This window comes from Procambarus clarkii, chromosome 31 (genome assembly GCF_040958095.1).
Source record: "Procambarus clarkii isolate CNS0578487 chromosome 31, FALCON_Pclarkii_2.0, whole genome shotgun sequence".
NCBI classification, from domain to species: domain Eukaryota; kingdom Metazoa; phylum Arthropoda; class Malacostraca; order Decapoda; family Cambaridae; genus Procambarus; species Procambarus clarkii.
Genome location: NC_091180.1, coordinates 34676724 through 34700689, shown reverse-complemented (window position 1 = coordinate 34700689; position 23966 = coordinate 34676724). Strand labels below are relative to the sequence as shown.

General features: G+C 47.1%; 1 protein-coding gene across 1 annotated transcript in view; it reads left to right on the top strand.

The window, feature by feature from the left end:
• Positions 1 to 23966, top strand: part of LOC123758927 (dentin sialophosphoprotein-like) — a 71506-nt gene that overhangs the window by 22686 nt on the left and 24854 nt on the right. The window contains exons 3-4 of the mRNA XM_069334280.1: positions 20966 to 21060; positions 21412 to 22872. Of these exons, the coding sequence (XP_069190381.1) occupies positions 20966 to 21060; positions 21412 to 22872 (1556 nt within the window). The remainder of the gene's footprint in view (positions 1 to 20965; positions 21061 to 21411; positions 22873 to 23966) is intronic.

The window sequence follows — 23966 nt, the reverse complement described above, 5'->3', positions numbered from 1 at the left end:
TCTACACCACTACCACCACCACTTCTACACCCCCCCCTATTAACATCGCCTCTCCACCAATGAAGCAAGTAACTTTCTGGTAATTAAGTTAAACTAACCAAAACTGTGACCAGACTGCTGATGAATACATTAACGAGGGCTGTAACCAATTCATCAATACTGTAACTTGTTTAGCTACACGAATATTGGGGTTCAGTTTCATCACTGCTCACAGGATGGGTATGGGGTCCACCACCACTCACAGGATGGGTATGGGGTCCACCACCACTCACAGGATGGGTATGGGGTCCACCACCACCCACAGGATGGGTATGGGGTCCACCACCACCCACAGGATGGGTATGGGGTCCACCACCACCCACAGGATGGGTATGGGGTCCATCACCACCCACAGGATGGGTATGGGGTCCACCACCACCCACAGGATGGGTATGGGGTCCACCACCACCCACAGGATGGGTATGGGGTCCACCACCACCCGCAGGATGGGTATGGGGTCCACCACCACCCGCAGGATGGGTATGGGGTCCACTACCACCCACAGGATGGGTATGGGGTCCACTACCACCCACAGGATGGGTATGGGGTCCACTACCACCCACAGGATGGGTATGGGGTCCACCACCACCCACAGGATGGGTATGGGGTCCACCACCACCCACAGGATGGGTATGGGGTCCACTACCACTCACAGTATGGGTATGGGGTCCACTACCACCCGCAGGATGGGTATGGGGTCCACCACCACCCGCAGGATGGGTATGGGGTCCACCACCACCCGCAGGATGGGTATGGGGTCCACTACCACCCACAGGATGGGTATGGGGTCCACTACCACCCACAGGATGGGTATGGGGTCCACTACCACCCACAGGATGGGTATGGGGTCCACTACCACCCACAGGATGGGTATGGGGGTCCACTACCACCCACAGGATGGGTATGGGGTCCACTACCGCCCGCAGGATGGGTATGGGGTCCACTACCGCCCGCAGGATGGGTATGGTGTCCACCACCACTCACAGGATGGGTATGGGGTTCACTACCACTCACAGGATGGGTATGGGGTCCACTACCACTCACAGGATGGGTATGGGGTTCACTACCACTCACAGGATGGGTATGGGGTCCACTACCACTCACAGGATGGGTATGGGGTCCACTACCGCCCACAGGATGGGTATGGGGTTCACTACCGCCCACAGGATGGGTATGGGGGTCCACTACCACCCACAGGATGGGTATGGGGTCCACTACCGCCCGCAGGATGGGTATGGGGTCCACTACCACTCACAGCATGGGTATGGGGTCCACCACCACTCACAGGATGGGTATGGGGTTCACTACCACTCACAGGATGGGTATGGGGTCCACTACCACTCACAGGATGGGTATGGGGTTCACTACCGCCCACAGGATGGGTATGGGGTCCACTACCGCCCACAGGATGGGTATGGGGTCCACTACCACCCACAGGATGGGTATGGGGGTCCACTACCACCCACAGGATGGGTATGGGGTCCACTACAGCCCGCAGGATGGGTATGGGGTTCACTACCGCCCACAGGATGGGTATGGGGTCCACTACCGCTCACAAGATGGGTACTGGGGTCCACTACCGCCCGCAGGATGGGTATGGGGTCCACTACCCCCTACAGGATGGGTATGGGGTCCACTACCGCTCACAAGATGGGTATTGGGGTCCACTACTGCCCGCAGGATGGGTATGGGGTCCACTACCCCCACAGGATGGGTATGGGGTCCACTACCGCTCACAGGATGGGTATGGGGTCCACTACCACCCACAGAATGGGTATTGGGGTCCACTACCACCCACAGGATGGGTACGGGGTCCACTACCGCTCACAGGATGGGAATGGGGTCCACTACCACCCACAGGATGGGTACGGGGTCCACTACCGCTCACAGGATGGGAATGGGGTCCACTACCGCCCACAGGATGGGTATGGGGTCCACTACCGCTCACAAGATGGGTATTGGGGTCAACTACTGCCCACAGGATGGGTATGGGTCCACCAGTACCCACAGGATGGGTATGGTGGTGGTCATAGATGGTTGTGGTTATGGTGGTGGTGATCCCAGAGAGTGGTGATCCTAGGGAGTGGTGACCCCAGAGACTGTGAATCTTTCTTTTAATGACATAACCGTCAGAGACGCCATTGTTGACTAAGAGCTGCCTTACCCTACAAAGTTCTTCGTCAACTTGCTTCCAACCAGGGCTGTGAGTGAGAGCTCGGTCGACGTAAGCATTGACAACACTCCACTTGTACCTGTCTGGGCAGTCACTGTTGGCATTAAGGAACATTCCTATGTTTGTTTCTTTAGTGTAGACTGCAGTGAGGAAGCCTCCATTCCTTTCCGCAATTGGTACATCTAGAAAGGGCAGCTTCCCATCGCCCTCCATCTCGTAAGTGAAAATTAACACCAAATTTTGCTGGAATGTATCCTTCAACTGCCGCAAACGCCCGACATCAGGTACCTGCATAAATATATCAACATACCTGCAACCTACCTTTCATTAAAAGAAAGGTAAAACGCCATGCAACCTCTGAAGAGTCAACCAACACAACACCTGTACCCCGTATTAGACTGTTTTACAGGAACTTCTTTTCGACGGCTCATAAAACCAGGGAAAGTGTCCTGAAAGATATTGTTGATAGGAACGTTATCCCTACAGACACAAATCAGAACATACAATTTACCATTTATTATAAAACCAAAAAAACGGCCAGCCTACTCATGAGAAACTCTCCAGACACGAAGCAGAACGCCTTAAAAGAGACCACGTCGTCTATGCCTTCAAATGTCCACTTGGGGACTGTAAGCCCCAAAGAACTCAGTATATAGGCAAGACAACAACATCTCTTTCCAGGCGATTAACAATGCATAAGCAACAGGGCTCCATTAAGGAACATATAATCTCTTCCCACAACCAGACCATCACCAGAGAAGTATTAACAAACAACACTGAAATCATCGATAGATACAGCGACAGCAGGCGGCTTGACATCAGCGAGGCACTACACATCAAAAGTCAACACCAGCAATCAACAGCCAATTAATGCACAACTATATTCTACTCACTTCAAGACCTCGAACCCATTTGGAAGCAGCAAGAGGAAGTATGGGCCAATAGACCTTCTGCAGTTACTTCCATTCATATGTTCACTTATCCAATTTATACCCATTGTTTCGTGTTCTGTCTTGTGTTGGTCACCTTACCCAAAACTTTTGTACCATGTCACCTCATCCAATAGAGTATAAGTACGAAGAATTTGTGTGTAAATTAAGCCTTTGAAAATGTAATACGAATTACGAAACGCGTTCAGGCGTCAAACAATTAAAAAAATGAATTTCGGAGAATTGTTATTTTTATTACCACTGACAGTGAAGAAAAACATAAGAAATATTGAGAAGATTCGTGTTAGAATAATTAATCTTACCTTTTCGGTCATATTCATGACCGTATATATATATATATATATATATATATATATATATATATATATATATATATATATATATATATATATATATATATATATATATATAACACAGTGCACATGATAAACTCGTATAAAACACAAAATCCATCGCAGAAGAAAAACCCAACTCACACAGTCCATTTATCTTTGTTCAAAGTTCCTCCAATATCGCTCTCCCAGGCTCCTCCTCCCACGTTACAACCATGCCACACAAACAAAAACTCCCACGCCAAAAAAACAGAACCTGGCTGATGCCGAACTTCACCGGGGGGGCCAGAAGCGTTTGGGGAGGGTTGTGGTTGAAACCTCTTTGTTTCGTTTGGTGTAGGTGAGGGTGAGGGGGGGGGGGGGAAAGGGTGGTGAAGCCTTGTGTTACTTGATAGGTGAAGCCTCGTGCTTGGTTGAAGCCTCTGGTGTAGTGGAAGTAGATGATTGAAGCCTCTGGTGTAGTAGATGATTGAAGCCTCTGGTGTAGTAGATGATTGAAGCCTCTGGTGTAGTAGAAGTAGATGATTGAAGCCTCTGGTGTAGTGGGAGTAGATGATTGAAGCCTCTGGTGTAGTGGAAGTAGATGATTGAAGCCTCTGGTGTAGTAGAGGTAGATGATTGAAGCCTCTGGTGTAGTGGAAGTAGATGATTGTAGCCTCTGATGTAGTGGAAGTAGATGATTGAAGCATCTGGTGTAGTAGAAGTAGATGATTGAAGCCTCTGGTGTAGTGGGAGTAGATGATTGAAGCCTCTGGTGTAGTGGAAGTAGATGATTGAAGCCTCTGGTGTAGTAGAAGTAGATGATTGAAGCCTCTGGTGTAGTGGAAGTAGATGATTGAAGCCTCTGGTGTAGTGGAAGTAGATGATTGAAGCCTCTGATGTAGTAGAAGTAGATGATTGAAGCCTCTGATGTAGTGGAAGTAGATGATTGAAGCCTCTGGTGTAGTAGAAGTAGATGATTGAAGCCTCTGATGTAGTGGAAGTAGATGATTGAAGCATCTGGTGTAGTGGAAGTAGATGACTGAAGCCTCTGGTGTAGTAGAAGTAGATGATTGAAGCCTCTGATGTAGTGGAAGTAGATGACTGAAGCCTCTGGTGTAGTGAAGGTAAATGATTGAAGCCTCTGGTGTTGTGGAAGTAGATGATTGAAGCCTCTGATGTAGTGGAAGTAGATGACTGAAGCCTCTGGTGTAGTGAAGGTAAATGATTGAAGCCTCTGGTGTTGTGAAGGTAAATGATTGAAGCCTCTGATGTAGTGGAAGTAGATGATTGAAGCCTCTGATGTAGTGGAAGTAGATGACTGAAGCCTCTGGTGTAGTGAAGGTAAATGATTGAAGCCTCTGGTGTAGTGGAAGTAGATGATTGAAGCCTCTGGTGTTGTGAAGGTAAATGATTGAAGCCTCTGATGTAGTGGAAGTAGATGATTGAAGCCTCTGATGTAGTGGAAGTAGATGATTGAAGCCTCTGGTGTAGTGGAAGTAGATGATTGAAGCCTCTGGTGTAGTGAAGGTAAATGATTGAAGCCTCTGGTGTTGTGGAAGTAGATGATTGAAGCCTCTGGTGTAGTGAAGGCAAATGATTGAAGCCTCTGGTGTTGTGAAGGTAAATGATTGAAGCCTCTGATGTAGTGGAAGTAGATGATTGAAGCCTCTGATGTAGTGGAAGTAGATGATTGAAGCCTCTGGTGTAGTGGAAGTAGATGATTGAAGCCTCTGGTGTAGTGAAGGTAAATGATTGAAGCCTCTGATGTAGTGGAAGTAGATGATTGAAGCCTCTGATGTAGTGGAAGTAGATGATTGAAGCCTCTGGTGTAGTGGAAGTAGATGATTGAAGCCTCTGATGTAGTGGAAGTAGATGATTGAAGCCTCTGGTGTAGTGGAAGTAGATGATTGAAGCCTCTGGTGTAGTGAAGGTAAATGATTGAAGCCTCTGGTGTTGTGAAGGTAAATGATTGAAGCCTCTGGTGTTGTGAAGGTAAATGATTGAAGCCTCTGGTGTGGTGGAAGTAGATGATTGAAGCCTCTGGTGTAGTGAAGGTAAATGATTGAAGCCACTGGTGTGGTGGAAGTAGATGATTGAAGCCTCTGGTGTAGTGAAGGTAAATGATTGAAGCCTCTGGTGTGGTGGAAGTAGATGATTGAAGCCTCTGGTGTAGTGATGGTAAATGATTGAAGCCTCTAGTGTAGTAGAAGTAGATGACTGAAGCCTCTGGTGTAGTAGAAGTAGATGATTGAAGCCTCTGATGTAGTGATGGTAGATGAATGAAGCTTCTAATGTAGTGATGGTAGATAAATGAAGCCTCTAATGTAGTGATGGTAGATGGATGAAGCCTCTAATGTAGTGATGGTAGATGGATGAAGCCTCTAATGCAGTGATGGTAGATGGATGAAGCCTCTAATGTAGTGATGGTAGATGGATGAAGCCTCTAATGTGCTAATGGAGTCGTGAAGCCTTTTGTTTCACACTACAGGTGTGGCACTACAGGTGTGGCCCAGGCACACACTACAGGTATTGCACAACAGGTGTGGCCCAGGACACACACACTACAGGTGTGGCACAACAGGTGTGGCCCAGGCACACACACTACAGGTGTGGCCCAGGCACACACACTACAGGTGTGGCCCAGGCACACACTACAGGTGTGGCACAACAGGTGTGGCCCAGGCACACACACTACAGGTGTGGCACAACAGGTGTGGCCTAGGCACACACACTACAGGTGTGGCACAACAGGTGTGGCCCAGGCACACACACTACAGGTGTGGCACAACAGGTGTGGCTCAGGCACACACACTACAGGTGTGGCACAACAGGTGTGGCAGAGGCACACACACTACAGGTGTGGCACAACAGGTGTGGCCCAGGCACACACACTACAGGTGTGGCACAACAGGTGTGTCCCAGGCACACACACTACAGGTGTGGCCCAGGCACACACACTACAGGTGTGGCCCAGGCACACACACTACAGGTGTGGCCCAGGCACACACACTACAGGTGTGGCACAACAGGTGTGGCCCAGGCACACACACTACAGGTGTGGCACAACAGGTGTGGCCCAGGACACACGCACTACAGGTGTGGCACAACAGGTGTGGCCCAGGCACACACAATACAGGTGTGGCACAACAGGTGTGGCCCAGGCACACGCACTACAGGTGTGGCACAACAGGTGTGGCCCAGGCACACACACTACAGGTGTATTCGTTTGCCTTGTTCGGGTTGAATGTAGACACAGTAGTCGCTTCTGTATATATTTATTGAGTGAGGCAACAGGTGTATAACTGGCCAGCCGAGGTCCACCTACTCTGGGTCTGTGAGGATAACTGAGGCTGCTGGGAGCATGCTTGATGCTCCTCTGTCTGGCATGACGTCAGAGGCCTACTTGCCTGTGATTGGTTACATTTCAACTGACAGAATTTGAGTATAACACCGCTCGGACACGCTACCAAGTCGACGTCCCTTGTCGACAAGCTCTGGCTAGCTATATAGTTACAATGATACTGAAAGGACCTCGGTGGCATACAATAATGGCTTACATGTGAAATTTGCATAATAAAACATTGAAAGAAGATCAGGTGTGCGTAATACTAACAACTCGGCATATATGCACCAAAAAAAAAATTCATCATAATAGGTGAAAATCATGGTAACAATGCTTTGATTAAATCAGAGTATTAAGAACATGTGTATGTCTACTGATCAGATATGAACAATACAACTCAAGGTATTGCCTAAACAAAATTATTAACATGTGTCAATGGCATGTGCTTGAAAACCATACAAAATTAAACAATTATTACATTAATAGAACAAAGTTCTGACCTAACAACCACAATTGAATTTCAAGATAGATAATTTTTTTTTTTTCTCTTTTTTTTTCTGATATAATACAATATATTTACAAGACCAATGTACAATATATATAATGTGCAATATATTTACAAGCATATACAAGACCTGGATCAAGAAGACTAACATCTGCGTGATAGCAGTCAGGATTCACTGGCCTCAATGTGGTTGCTAGAACAATAATAACTCTTATGACAAGCACTGTAAAAATACAAATGGTAGTAGACTTAACAATGGCATCTAATTCATAACAAAATAAAGTTGAGAAAAACTATACATTATATATAATGGTAATAATAAGACACATGTGGTAGAAATACTGCAATTGAGTTTTTTTTTTTTTTTTTTTCAAAACAAACAGAATAACTACAGAGTGCATTCAATTATAAATTCTGCGGATATCTACACCTAGCTCATCCAGAGCACTATACAACTCTGGCTCTGACTGAAGGTCCGGAACAGATGAAACTTCATGTGACAAACTATCATCTTGAGAGATATCCTCGTTAACATCTAGCCAATGGACGTGTGGTGAGTGCACGGTTGAAACGAGAGGTCTAGATCTAAGATTATAATTGCTAGTATGGGGTTGCTGAACATCAAGTGGTCTGTCAACCACAGAAGGTGGTGTCCGAGTAGGAGTATCTGTCTGGGTAAGTTCATTGTCATCTTCCTCATCAGTCTCGTCAACAGTCATTTTAGCTAACTTCATGTGGTCTAAATGTTCATTTATGTACTCTCCTGTTAACAAGTTCTTAAGTCTGTATTTGTTACCTTTAATAAGCTCGATTACCTTATATGGACCCAAAAATTTCTTAGTTAACTTGTACATAGGACCAGACCTGTGTTGGTTAAGTATCATTACTACAGATCCAATAGTTATTTTATTGGGTTTAGCTCGTGCATTCCTTGCTAGAGTGAACTCGGCTGTTGCTTTGGACAGTTGTTCTCGTATTTTCTTGAATACTAATTGCATTTGTCTACGCTTCACTTGAACAAAATCATCTACGTTATATAAGGGAGTAGGAGGTACGTTAATCAATTCATTAGGGAGGATCTTATCTGTACCATAAAGAATAGCGTGAGGTGTGTCACCAGTAGAAACATTAATTGAAGAATTTATAGCACACTGAATTAAGGGTATAAAATCATCCCAATTGTTGTTATCAAAATTCAACGTGACTCTCAAGGCATCTAACACTTTCCTGTTAGTACGTTCAGCTAGTCCATTACTTGCCGGATGATAAGGCATGATGCTACATTTTTTGATGTTATATAAATCACACAAGCTAGTTAGAATACTATTACTGAATTCTGGACCATTATCTGAAAGGATTACTTTAGGCATACTATATCTACAAATTATTTGGTCATGGAATGCGCTGGCTATGGTTTCAGCTGTTTTGTTCGGGATAGGAACTAGTTCGCAAAACCGTGAAAAATTATCGACCATTACAAGCAAATGTTTGTTCCCTTTCTCTGTTTCCGCAAAATTTGTCAATAAGTCCATCGATATTCGTTCCCAAGGAGCTTTAGTTGCTGGGTACACCTGAATTGGATTAGGTCCTGAAACATGTCCCTTGTGCTGTAAACAAGTTAAACATCTGTCAACATAATGAGCAATCTCCTTAGCCATTTTTGGCCAAAAATATTTCAATCGACCTTGTTGGAGTGTACGATCCTTTCCTGGATGTGCACTTGCAGGAGCATCATGGATAATTTTTAACACAGTTGGTACCAAGACAGCTGGAACAACTAACTGACAACATTTCCTCGGGGCTGTCCCTAGCTTTACTACTCTACACAGTAAATTGTCCAACATAACTAGTTCTTTCAATGGTACTGGTGGTTTATGAATCGGGCGAGTGTCTTGCTTAGTCAAAAATTTAATGACGGGTGCCCATATGGGGTCTTGTCTTTGTTCCGTTTCTACTACTGTAGCATCTAATGCTGGGTAATTTAACTGAATCGCAGCTACGTGTCGAGAAAACGCATCGGCTACAACATTTTGCTTTCCTGGAATATATCCAAATGTGGGATTGAATTCTTGAATTGTGAGCAAATATCTAGCAAACTTTCCAACTGGATTCTTATTTTTGAACAAGGGAATTAATGGTTGGTGATCTGTAAGAACATGAACTGGGTAATTATAAATTGTATCCTTGAAATGTTTAAGTGCCCAAACAACTGCCAAGGCTTCTCGTTCTGTTGCACTATAATTTTTCTCTTCTTTAGATAATGTGCGGCTAGCATAAGCTATTGCGTGATCTCTGTGACCTTCTGTTTGAAGTAATGCAGCACCTAAACCTATGTCACTAGCATCTGTAACCAACGTAAAAGGTTTAGAAAAATCTGGATACCTAAGGACAGGTGACGAAATCAAGGCTGCTTTGAGTTTTTTGAATGACTGATCCTGGGCCTCTCCCCAAACAAAGGGTTCATCTTTTCTTTGCAACTTGTAAAGCGGAGCGGCTATAATAGAGAATCCAGCAATAAATGAACGATAAAATCCTACAAGACCTGTGAACTGTCTTACGGCTTCTGCGGTACGAGGTGTTGGAAAATCACGGGCAGCAATAATTTTTGATTCATTCAATGTAATACCTGAAGGTGTAACTGTATGACCTAGGAAATTAATCTTTTGCTTTAAAAATGAACATTTTGCAAGCTTTATTTTTAAATTAGCTTCAGCGAGCTTTGCAAGTACTTTTTCAAGGTTCTGGAAATGAGTCTGAACATCTTGCGACATGATTATGAGATCATCAAGGTAAACTAGAAGCGTACTTCCTATCAATCTACGAAATAGATTTGTCATGAGCCGTGAAAAGGTTATTGGACTACTACGCAAACCAAACGGCATTCTTTTGAAATGAAAATGACCATTGGGAGTACTAAAGGCTGTCAATTGTTTACTTTCCTCATCAAGGGGGATTTGCCAGAATCCCTGCAACAAATCTAACGTTGAGAATACTTTGTTTCGACCAATACTTTGCAACAAATCATTTAGAACTGGAAGTGGGAAACGATCAGGTATTGTTACTCTGTTAAGCTTGCGATAATCGATTACAGGTCTCCAAGTCCCATCTCGCTTTGGTACAAGAATCAATGGAGCGTTCCATGGCGAATTACTCGATTCAATTACATCACTCTGTAACATTTCTTCTACAAGTCTATCTGCTTCTGCTCTCTGAGAATGGGGAAGACGGTAAGCTGGTACATAAATAGGCGTAGTTCCTTGTTCAAGGGGAATTTTATGTGTAATGAGAGGAGTGAGACCTAATTTTTCTCCTGGTAGAGCAACAACAGCTCTATTCTTGTTCAAAATTTTCAAAAGCTGAGCCACAGAGTCAGGAAAATCAGTAGGACTGAGGTGTTGCGCTTGCACCTCTGGCTGAGATCCCTGTTCTCCTGGTGTGAGTGTACAAACAGTATGATCCATGGAGACATCATCCACAACTCGCACCGGTAACGAGTAATGGGCAAAATCTACAACATGGGTACCAGACTGGAGATGGATATCGGCATTACTTGTGTTTGCGATAAAAAGTGTGACAGTACCATCCTGCACTGTGTGCCAGGAGGGTTCAACAAATGTACCATTCACTTTACATGTTTCACTTTCCGCAATCACATCCGACAACTCAGGCACTCCCTGAACCTTAACTCTTATTCTGGTGAGAGAATGAGGGTGTAACACAGTGTCAGTAGCCGTGGAACCACTGACTTCAGAGATGGAAGCTGCCAGGCGAGCGAGACAACGAGAATCCGTTAGGGCGTCCCCTTCCAGAAAGTCCCGATACTCATTCTCCTTAACAACTGTACAACTACTATGCTTCAATCGAGTGCCTGTTTTCTCGGGTATGCTACCACGACAATGATCTGACAAACCTACGCTAGCAAGGCGGGTGTCAACAAAATTAACATAATCTGATTGAAGGTTGAACTCGTGGCCCTGTCGATACATGCTACACAAGGGTATGACATGGTCTTTGATACTTATGTTCCAACGATGGGGAAACAATGCAATATTTTCATCAATCATGGTGTACAGACCTAAGAGAATGTCTCCAGGAAAATGAATAATGTCAACAACTAAACATGTTATAGACAATGTGACATCATTGAACTTGAGTGGGAGGTCAATTTCACCCTGAACTTTTACTTTATTTCCTGAAATACCACTTAGAAAAGGTATGTGTGACTGTTTTAAAATAGTAGGGTGCTTACTTTCAATGTCTCTAAGAGCTGAGGGCTTGACAATATTAATTTTTGCACCTGAGTCAAGAAAAACTTTTAAAACTCTACCATGTACAATGGCTGATACAAGGGGACCATCACTTGAGACTGGACAAGTTACTATTTTTGACTTATGTTGTCTGGGATATCTGTGTCTTGTTTGTGTCAAATTTACTGTGGATCCGTCAACATCTACAACTGGTCTAGAGTCAGTGTCCTCCTCTGTCAAGTGTCCAAATCTATTTTGGGTAGCTACTGAATACACAGGGAGGGCACTAGGATTGGCTAGCTTGAATTGGTTAGCGGATGGCCTTGGGGGTTTCCCGACGACATGGAGTGAACATTCTGAGCTCCAGCATTCTGTGACTGAGCATTATAATTTGAAATTGCATTATAGCTGGGCTGGGAGTTGTAATTACGAGAGTTCTGATAATGTCTTGGACGCTGTGAGCCTCGCCAAGACTGACCATGGGAGTTACGAGGTGGAGATGTCCGTTGCCTAGCTCTACAATCCGCAGTGTGGTGACCAACTTGTTTATGGTACGTGCAATATGGAAGCCTAGAATGATTAGATTGATGAGGGGGCCGAGAGAATTGTCTAGGAGGTGATGATCTAGGGGCGGACCAACAGTCCCTTGCAAGGTGGTTACTCTTACCACAATGCCAACATGAGGGAGTGGATGGTTGTGGACTATGGCGTTTCGGCATTTTATGAGGCGGCGAATTTGACTGGGGGCTACGAGCATAGGTACGCTTCTGCGACCAAGAGTTTTGAGAATTTGTGGGAGGATGCTGAGAGCTTGTGACTACATTTACAGCATCAGAGGGTGGCAACAGTTGAGCACTTCGGGGAGCTAGTTTATCTGCGGCATTGTTAATAGCCTCAAATACTTCACCAATTTCATGTTTAACACCAAAATTTTGTTGCTCAACGATTGGTTTTGTATGCTCGGGGGCAAAATGCATTAAAGTACCAAATGCTATCATTTTGGCCATAGCCTCAGGGGACAGATTATTGTCTTTATCTAACCAAGTTGAATTATTCATAGCAGAAACTAAGGCATACAGATACTGATCGAGACGGCTAGTAAATGCATTAAACGATTCACCAGGCTGCATGGTGGCATTGGCAATTTTCTTGACTAACCTATATGGGTCAAGGTCTCCTTTATTAACAAAGCGACGGCGAAAGAAATCCTTAAATTCAGGCCAAGACTGAAGGCTAACAATGGCTTTCTCATCAACAACAAAACGTGCATCACCTTTGGTTGTGTCCACGGCTGACCGTGCAATTGCTAAGTATTCGGCATCAGTAGGCTTAGAAAAACGTGCAACTGTTTTCGCTTCAACCTTACTAAACCATGATTCTAATAAACGCGATTCCCCAGCAAAAAGAGGAATAGCCATTTCCTGAGCTGATCTCTGGCCATTGGGACGAGCAACTGTTCCCATTGATTCTGAAGGGGTTTCAACAGTGGTAGGCATTGTCACAGCCGTGGAAGTAATATTTGAACGCAGATTATAATTAAGTGCACCTGGCATCAGAAATAGTATACACAAAAATAAACACAAAAAAATATCAACTTGGCTAAAGTAAAAATGGCAGAAATAAAATTATTAAATTGGGCTAGGCAAGAAAATAATCAAGAACAAGCAATTGTAAACTAAATTTAGCAATCTTTCATTAAAAAATGACTGGAATTAGATGTATGTAAATTAATTAAACCAGACTAAGCACAGCAATTTAGAATAAAAACTGGGAAATGCAATTGCAAAATTTCATTAAAAAGATTCAACACAACAAGTGGCAATGCAAGAAATATGGATGTAGCACATAAACTGGACACAGGAATGTATATAACTCCTATGGTAAAAGTTTAAAATAAAATGCTTAAAGGATAAATTTCAAGTTAGGTCTGGAGAAATTAAAAAAAAATTATATTGCACAAATCCTTAACTGCTACTAAAACAAGGATTTCTTAATTCACTGGACTTTGAATTTACCAATAACACTCTAGGAGAACAATTAAAATTCAATGAAATTACTGTAAGAAGCAGGAATGTTGAAATCACACAGGAAAACTGTGGGGAGTGCAGTACTGAACCAGCTCCAATATTTAACAAGTCACTGAATGGTTAATTCACAGGATATTATGGGAATTATTACATAAGTCACTTTTTAACACTTGGCACGTTGTTCTCAACTAGCAATTACTTATCTCAGGGTTGTAATTTATGAGGATCACCAGTAGCCAAAGTAGGAGAAGCGTCGTGAAGATCTGAAGAGGCCCATGTGAGGCGTGTTTACAAACTGGATGCGACGGCAGCGCTCCTGGCGGCGGTGGCGCGAGACTCAGGGACCCCACACTGTTCAGGCTAGAGGCACGAAGATAAATTCTGACGACGACAATATTGCGACGATGGAATAACCAGTTGATACTTGCGACGATGGCTGACGACGATTGCAGTAGCTTGCACCCTCACGAAGCTTGATACTGTCAGCTTGGGTGGCGGTGGTGGTGGTGGTGGGTGTAATAGGTGGTTCCCACGTGGTGGCGCGAGGTTCAAAAATGGCTGGCGCGGGAAGCTTCCTTCCTCCTCACTGATGAGTGAGCGTTCTCAAAGGAAAATATTGACCCTTACTTCTGAAACGTTGGCCTGGAGTAGTGGTTGATGGCAGGACCCCGGTCTGGCACAATATTTGATGCGTGGGTGGCAGGATGGCGGCTTATGGCGGTGGCGGTGGCGGCGGTTTTGGCTGGAACACGAGGCGATGCTGGGTACTGGAACTTTTGCTTCCAGAAAAAAATTTCTGGATCCCACTGCTGCTACCAGTATTCGTTTGCCTTGTTCGGGTTGAATGTAGACACAGTAGTCGCTTCTGTATATATTTATTGAGTGAGGCAACAGGTGTATAACTGGCCAGCCGAGGTCCACCTACTCTGGGTCTGTGAGGATAACTGAGGCTGCTGGGAGCATGCTTGATGCTCCTCTGTCTGGCATGACGTCAGAGGCCTACTTGCCTGTGATTGGTTACATTTCAACTGACAGAATTTGAGTATAACAGGTGTGGCACAACAGGTGTGGCCCAGGCACACACACTACAGGTGTGGCACAACAGGTGTGGCCCAGGCACACACACTACAGGTGTGGCACAACAGGTGTGGCCCAGGCACACACACTACAGGTGTGGCACAACAGGTGTGGCTCAGGCACACACACTACAGGTGTGGCACAACAGGTGTGGCCCAGGCACACACACTACAGGTGTGGCACAACAGGTGTGGCCCAGGCACACACACTACAGGTGTGGCACAACAGGTGTGGCCCAGGCACACACACTACAGGTGTGGCCCAGGCACACACACTACAGGTGTGGCCCAGGCACACACACTACAGGTGTGGCACAACAGGTGTGGCCCAGGCACACACACTACAGGTGTGGCACAACAGGTGTGGCCCAGGACACACACACTACAGGTGTGGCACAACAGGTGTGGCCCAGGACACACACACTACAGGTGTGGCACAACAGGTGTGGCCTAGGCACACACAATACAGGTGTGGCACAACAGGTGTGGCCCAGGCACACACACTACAGGTGTGGCACAACAGGTGTGGCCCAGGCACACACACTACAGGTGTGGCACAACAGGTGTGGCCCAGGCACACGCACTACAGGTGTGGCACAACAGGTGTGGCCCAGGCACACGCACTACAGGTGTGGCCCAGGCACACGCACTACAGGTGTGGCCCAGGCACACGCACTACAGGTGTGGCACAACAGGTGTGGCCCAGGCACACACACTACAGGTGTGGCACAACAGGTGTGGCCCAGGCACACACACTACAGGTGTGGCACAACAGGTGTGGCCCAGGCACACACACTACAGGTGTGGCACAACAGGTGTGGCCTAGGCACACACACTACAGGTGTGTGTGTAATACCACTACGAGAGACATCACACTTCATTAATAAAACGTAATTAAAACATTGTTAAGAAGACCTTGGGGCATATATACACTAGAGGCACCATAAGAGGCTACTTCGCCCTCTAACACAAACCCCTCATAGCCGGATTTCAAGAAGATTATGATAGAATAGGGGGAAATATTTTCATCAAAAACAATCCTCGGAGACTCGAACCCGGGCACCAGAGAGTAGAGCCCTGCTGCTTTACCAACCGGACCATGGATGGACACGATAAGGCAGACTCTCAAGAGGTACCTGCCTGCTATCCAACCGAGATGTGACTGGTGGACGTGGTGGTGCAAGACATGGCAGTTTCTAAGAGGTTTGTGGTCTTTTTGAAAGGATTACTCAAGTCTTCGATCCTTCCTCTCTGTCTCTCTCTCTCTCTCTCTCTCTCTCTCTCTCTCTCTCTCTCTCTCTCTCTCTCTCTCTCTCTCTCTCTCTCTCTCTCTATCTCTATCTATCTCTCTCTCTCTCTGCACAACCTCTTCTGCCACCAAACTTCGGGAGGAAGAGGGCCAAGGAGTCGTTGGTTAAGTTTGCTAAGAACTCACTCGGTCAGTCATTGAGGGTTCGTCTGTCCTAATTTAATATCTCAATCCGGATTAATTGGGTCGTTTTTTAAGCGCTGGATCAGCGGGATTCTGAGCGCATTTCGTGTGTGTGTGTGTGTGTGTGTGTGTGTGTGTGTGTGTGTGTGTGTGTGTGTGTGTGTGTGTGTGTGTATGTGTGTATGTGTGTGTATGTGTGTATGTGTGTGTGTGTGTGTGTGTGTGTGTGTGTGTGTGTGTGTGTGTGTGTGTGTGTGTGTGTGTGTGTGTGTGTGTGTGTATGTGTGTATGTGTGTGTGTGTGTGTATGTGTGTATGTGTGTATGTGTGTGTATGTGTGTATGTGTGTATGTGTGTGTGTGTGTGTGTGTGTGTGTGTGTGTGTGTGTGTGTGTGTGTGTGTGTGTGTGTGTGTGTGTGTGTGTGTGTGTGTGTACTCACCTATTTGTACTCACCTAATTGTACTCACCTAATTGTACTCACCTATTTGTACTCACCTATTTGTGCTTGCAGGAGCATTGACTCTTGGATCCCGCCTTTCTGGCCATCGGTTGTTTAGACCTAAGACTCCTGTCCCATTTCCCTATCATATCTAGTTTTAAAATTATGAAGAGTGTTTGCTTCCACAACCTGTTCCTTAAGTGCATTCCATTTTTCCACTACTCTCACGCTAAAAGAAAACTTCCTAACATCTCTGTGACTCATCTGAGTTTCCAGCTTCCACCCATATCCCCTAGTTCTGTTATTATTACGTGTGAACATTTCGTCAATTTCCACTCTGTCAATTCCCCTGTGTATTTTATATGTACGTCTATCGTATTCCCGGCTCCCTCCTTTTTGTTAGTGTCGTAAGGTTCAGTTCCTTCAGTCGCTCTTCATACTCCATCCTTTGTAATTCTGGGACGAGCCTCGTCGCAAACTTCTGAACCTTCTCCAGTTTCCTTGCGTTTTACCATAATGGGGCTGCATACTCTAAGGCTGGTCTCACGTAGGCAATATAAATTGCTCTGAATGCATCCTTACTTAGGTTTCTGAATGAAGTTCTAACTTTTGCTAGCTAGCACTTTTGCTAGCAAATGCTAGCATTTTGTCTCTTTCTCGCGTCGTCACAGGTAGGCAGTTCCCATTCATTTTGTACTGTCCCTTTGGTCTCCTATCTCCTAGTCCCATTTCCATAACTTTACATTTGCTCGTGTTGAACTCCAGTAGCCATTTCTCTGACCATCTCTGCAACCTGTTCAGGTCCTCTTGGAGGATCCTGCAATCCTCATCTGTCACAACTCTTCTCGTCAACTTTGCGTCATCCCCGAACATTGACATGTAGGACTCTACGCATGTAAACATGTCGTTCACGTATAATAGAAATAGAATTGGTTCCAGCACCGATCCTTGAGGTACTCCACTCGTTACTGTTCGCCAGTCCGACTTCTCGCCCCTTACCGTTACTCTCTGGCTCCTTCCTGTTCGGTAGTTCCTTACCCATGCTAGGGCCTTTCCCCCCACCCCCGCCTGCCTCTCAAGTTTGAACAGCAGTCTCATGTGCGGTACTGTATCAAAGGCTTTTTGGCAGTCCAGAAATATGCAGTCTGCCTATGCTTCTCTGTCCTGTCTTATCCTCGTTATTTTATCATAGAATTCCAGAGGTTTGTTAGGCACGATTTCGCCTCCGCATGTGTGAGTGTATGTGTATGTAATTACTATTTGTACTCACCTATTTGATCCTGTGGTCCTGGGTTCGATCCCAGGCGCCGGCGAGAAACAATGGGCAGATTTTCTTTCACCCTATGCCCCTGTTACCTAGCAGTAAATAGGTACCTGGGTGTTAGTCAGCTGTCACGGACTGCTTCCTGGGGGTGGAGGCCTGGTCGAGGACCAGGCCGCGGGGAGACAAAAAAAAAAAAAAACCGAAATCATCTCAAGATAACCATCTCAAGATAACCTATTTATGCCTGCAGGATCGAGCCATGGCTCTTGGATCCCGCTGTTCTAGCCTCTGGTTGTTTAATGTAATGACTCCCCGGCCTCTTTCCCTATCAATCCTGATTTTAGTGTCGTGAATTAGTTCCTTTAATTTATTATATTTGTTCACTACTCTTAAGGGTTAAGCTAAAAGAAAACGTTTTGGCATCTCTATGACATATCTGAATCTCAAACTTCCATCTGTGTTCCCTTGTTATATTGTGTGCGTGCGTGTGTGTGTGTGTGTGTGTGTGCGTGTGTGTGTGTGTGTGTGTGTGTGTGTGTGTGTGTGTGTGTGTGTGTGTGTGTGTGTGTGCGTGTGTGTGTGTGTGCGTGTGTGTGTGCGTGTGTGTGCGTGTGTGCGTGCGTGTGTGCGTGTGTGTGTGCGTGCGTGTGTGTGTGTGCGTGTGTGTGTGCGTGCGTGTGTATGCGTGCGTGTGTGTGTGCGCTTGTGCGTGTGTGTGTGTGCGTGTGCATTCACCTAGTTGTGCTTGGGGAGGATGAGCTGTGCTCTTTCGGCCCGCCTCTCAACTGTTACTAACTACTAACTACTCAGACACACACAGAGGAAGCAGCCCGTAACAGCTGACTAACTCCCAGGTACCTATTTACTGCTAGGTAACAGGGGCATTCAGGGTGAAAGAAACTTTGCCCATTTGTTTGTGCCTGGTCCGGGAATCGAACCCGGGCCACAGAATTACGAGTCCTACGCGCTGGCCGCTCAGCTACCAAACCCCCTTACCAGTGTGCCTGTGTGAGCCCTTTACTTACTTATATATAACTTATTTACATATACAAGAATTGTTACATGGTTGTAAAACCACTAGCACGCATAGAGTTTCGGGCAGGGGCCAGATTCACGAAGCGGTTACGCAAGCACTTACGAACCTGTCCATCTTTTTACAATCTTTGGCGGCTTTGTTTACAATTATTAAACAGTTAATGAGCTCCGAAGCACCAGGAGGCTGTTTATAACAATAACAACAGTTGATTGGCAAGTTTTCATGCTTGTAAACTGTTTAATAAATGTAACCAAAGCCGTCAAAGGTTGAGGAAAGATGGACACGTTCGTAAGTGCTTACGTAACTGCTTCGTGAATCTGGCCCCAGGTTCGTAAGTGCTTGCGTAACTGCTTCGTGAATCTAGCCCCAGGTTCGTAAGTGCTTGCGTAACTGCTTCGTGAATCTTGCCCTCAGGTCCTTAATCTTAATTCCCCCCCCCCCCCCCCAAGAATACGCCCTACCAAATCGTTTAACAACCAGGTATCTATTTTACTGCTGGGTGAACAGAGGCGTACAGTTAAGGATTGTCGCCCAGTCAAATCCTCCAGGTTTCGAACCCAGGCAAAAGCGCTCGCGCGAAGCGCAGGGCGACTGTCTTACCACTGCACCACCCTAATATAAGTCCCAAGACGATTGTGGCCAACAACAGCTCATTACCATATGTCTAAAGAACAATGAAAGTTCGCGGAGAATCCTGTCATATTTTACCGTCTAGGAAAAAAAACGATGGATTATTAAGGCAATATGCAAATGAACTGCCATCGTTGAACATGTAAAATGTTGCATTTGTTGAGGCGCGTTTCCCACCGCAAGTTAATGATGAATATCTTAATGTTGCGGTGGGAATATCATCAAGTAAATGATGAATTAATGTTGCAACCTCCGATTGATGCGTTAAGTGACTGGGAATGGCTGTCGCGCGCCACGTTAAGACGTAGGGGTGATGGGCGCAGCGGCCTGACGCCCCCTGCTTCATGTCTCGTGCCCTTCCTGTCCGGGACCAGTTGTTTAATTCCTCTGTGGGCCTCCTCCAAGGGTGGGGGGGTGGGGGGAGGGGGGGGGGGGTCACAGACTTCAGATGTGACTGAGTGAGTTGACTTCATGTGTTTGTATGTTTCATTTGCAGATGATTCAGGCTTCTGAAACTTGGTATTGGGGTTGATGAAACTGTGCTACCTGTGCAGCAGGCAGCAGACAGCTGCTCCAGCAGACAGCTGCTCCAGCAGACAGCTGCTCCAGCAGACAACTGCTCCAGCAGACAGCTGCTCCAGCAGACAGCTGCTCCAGCAGACAGCTGCTGCAGCAGACAACTGCTCCAGCAGACAGCTGCTCCAGCAGACAGCTGCTCCAGCAGACAGCTGCTCCAGCAGACAGCTGCTCCAGCAGACAGCTGCTCCAGCAGACAGCTGCTCCAGCAGACAGCTGCTCCAGCAGACAGCTGCTCCAGCAGACAGCTGCTCCAGCAGCAGGCAGCTCCTCCTGCCTCCTCTGCTACCTCTCCAGGCAGCCTCACCTACGCCGTTTTTTGCAAAACTTTAAAATTTTTATAAACATGTCATTAACTTTTTACCGAGAGAGTTATTAAAGATAAAGACATTAGCGCCAATAACGTCCTGACGTAATCTCGCGAGCGAGCCAGCTCCAGCTCGCGTTTTGCGCGCGATGTTTTAATCGCGTCTAAGTGTCTCGTAATTACCATTAAGAGTGATGCTAATTAAGCTGTTAAATCTGTTGGGCGGCCAGTCCATCACCGCGGTAATATTGGGCCCATCAGATCGCGGTCAGGGTTTTTATATACCTACCACTGGTCCTCCCGACCCTCCCCCACCCCCAGGTCCACCACCCCACCCTCCCCCACCCCCTGGTCCACCTGTCCCCCCACCCTCCCCCACCCCCCTGGTCCACCAGACCCCCCACCCTCCCCCACCCCCTGGTCCACCAGACCACCCCCCACCCTCCCCCACCCCCTGGTCCACCGGACCAACCCCCCCCCACCCCCCACCCCCGCAAGGCTATAATCCTTCTTTTTAATCCTCCCATCGCCATCTGCATTAATCCTGTGCAACGTTAGCCGTTCAACTCAATAGTCTCGCTATTGAGTTGAATGATTGTGTTGCAGTTGTAACTGCAACTCAACTACAACACAATCCCCCCGATGCAACAGCTTGGCTGCTGCTTCCTCCTCCTCCTCCTCGTCCCCCCAATGGCGTAATTGTTAGTCTTCTGGAATACTGTTAAGTGGTTGAGGGCAATTAGGGCCGTGGCAAGCAGTAATTAGGCCGTCTTCCAGCCCTGGCAGTTTAACACCCTGCTGGATGGTTGAGGCGGGCGTCAAACTATCTTAAGAAAGCTGGAGTCACACCCTCAATTAGGTCAGGTAGTTACGTAGCAGCGGACCAATGGGGAGAGAGGGAGGGAGGGAGAGGGGGGGGAGAGAGGGAGGGAGAGGGGGGAGAGAGGGAGGGAGAGGGGGGAGGGGGGGAGAAGGGGGGAGGGGGAGGGAGAGAGAGAGAGAGAGAGAGAAAGAGTGAGAGAGTAGTAGTAGTGGCTCCAGCAACACACCAGACAGCAGCGGCTCCAGCAACACACTAGACAGCAGCGGCTCCAGCAACACACCAGACAGCAGCGGCTCCAGCAACACACTATACAGCAGCGGCTGCAGCAACACACTAGACAGCAGCGGCTCTACCAACACACTAGACAGCAGCGGCTCCAGCAACACACTAGACAGTAGTGGCTCCAGCAACACACCAGACAGCAGCGGCTCCAGCAACACACTAGACAGCAGCGGCTCCAGCAACACACTAGACAGCAGCGGCTCCAGCAACACACTAGACAGCAGCGGCTCCAGCAACACACTAGACAGCAGCGGCTCCAGCAACCCACTAGACAGCAGCGGCTGCAGCAACACACTAGACAGCAGCGGCTGCAGCAACACACTAGACAGCAGCGGCTCCAGCAACACACCAGACAGCAGCGGCTGCAGCAACACACCAGACAGCAGCGGCTCCAGCAACACACTAGACAGCAGCGGCTGCAGCAACACACCAGACAGCAGCGGCTCCAGCAACACACTAGACAGCAGCGGCTCCAGCAACACACCAGACAGCAGCGGCTCCAGCAACACACTAGACAGCAGCGGCTCCAGCAACACACTAGACAGCAACGGCTGCAGCAACACACCAGACAGCAGCGGCTCCAGCAACACACTAGACAGCAGCGGCTCCAGCAACACACTAGACAGCAGCGGCTCCAGCAACACACTAGACAGCAGCGGCTGCAGCAACCCACTAGACAGCAGTGGCTCCAGCAACACACTAGACAGCAGCGGCTGCAGCAACACACTAGACAGCAGCGGCTCCAGCAACACACTAGACAGCAGCGACTGCAGCAACACACTAGACAGCAGCGGCTCCAGCAACACACTAGACAGCAGGCGCTCCAGCAACACACTAGACAGCAGCGGCTCCAGCAACACACTAGACAGCAGCGGCTCCAGCAACACACTAGACAGCAGCGGCTCCAGCAACACACTAGACAGCAGCGACTGCAGCAACACACCAGACAGCAGCGACTGCAGCCACACACCAGACAGCAGCGGCTCCAGCAACACACCAGACAGCAGCGGCTCCAGCAACACACTAGACAGCAGCGGCTCCAGCAACACACTAGACAGCAGCGGCTCCAGCAACCCACTAGACAGCAGCGGCTCCAGCAACCCACTAGACAGCAGCGGCTCCAGCAACACACTAGACAGCAGCGGCTCCAGCAACACACTAGACAGCAGCGGCTCCAGCAACCCACTAGACAGCAGCGGCTGCAGCAACACACTAGACAGCAGCGGCTCCAGCAACCCACTAGACAGCAGCGGCTGCAGCAACACACTAGACAGCAGCGGCTCCAGCAACACACCAGACAGCAGCGGCTGCAGCAACCCACTAGACAGCAGCGGCTCCAGCAACAGCAACAGTACCAACACGAACAGTAGCAACAGGAACAGTAGCAACAGCAAATATGAGGAAGAAGGCAAATTTGTTGTCTGGATTAACGGACATTTAACCTCTGTTGATGAGGACATGATGCAAATGTAGACATAAAAAGAGCTCTCGAATCCCAGTGAGAAACAATGAGAAAATGAGAAGTTTCCAGTGAGAATAGCCGAGAATTAATGAGGAAAAACTGAGAAAAAAAATATTTACAAACTCAAGCAACATCCATTGAAACTACCCAGATACAGCCAACAGGAAAATAGGTTTTGGAGCAACAGGTAACGGAAGATGGGGCAACAGAATGTTGATTTATAGCGTATACGCAAGAAGCGACATCTACAGATGTGATAAGATAGGTTTAACGGAAACAAAACCGGGAACAGAGGTAACAGGAACAGTCCCAACAGGAGAGAACAGCGTCAACTGGGAGACACAAGTTCAACAAAGAAGAACAGTGGTTGGACAACAGGAAGCCTAGATTCAACAGGGGGCAACAGGGAAGGCCAGGTTCAACAGGGAAGAACAGTTGCAGCAGGAGATACAAATACAATAAGAACAACAGAAACGGGAGACACAGAAACAACGCCAACGGCAACACAGATCCAACAGACAGAAACAACGCCAACGGCAACACAGATCCAACAGACAGAAACAACGCCAACGGCAGACACAGACCCAACAGACAGAAACAACGCCAACGGCAGACACAGATCCAAACAGACAGAAACAACGCCAACGGCAGACACCGATCCAACAGAGAGGAACAACGGGCAACAGAAGTCAACCAATCCATCCCCTTTGATAAACACCACAAAATGACAACAGAGCAACTAATCCCAGGCCTCGAACCCGAACCAGTGATGGGTGACGTCCACTGTCCAGTGCAGCAGACTGTAAGGGCATAATTGAGAGGTTGTTCGATAGATAATTGACTCTTAATGAAAATAAATTCGACACATTAATCTCTTGTCAGGAGGTGAAGTATTGCCATAAGCTCTTATCTGGTAATTAGGCTCTAATTTTCAGACGTCTGAATTGCGGGCGAAATGGAACCGGTAGTACTCGAGTACCTGGGATGATTACTGTCCGGTACCTGGGGTGATTACTGTCCAGTACCTGGGATGATTACTG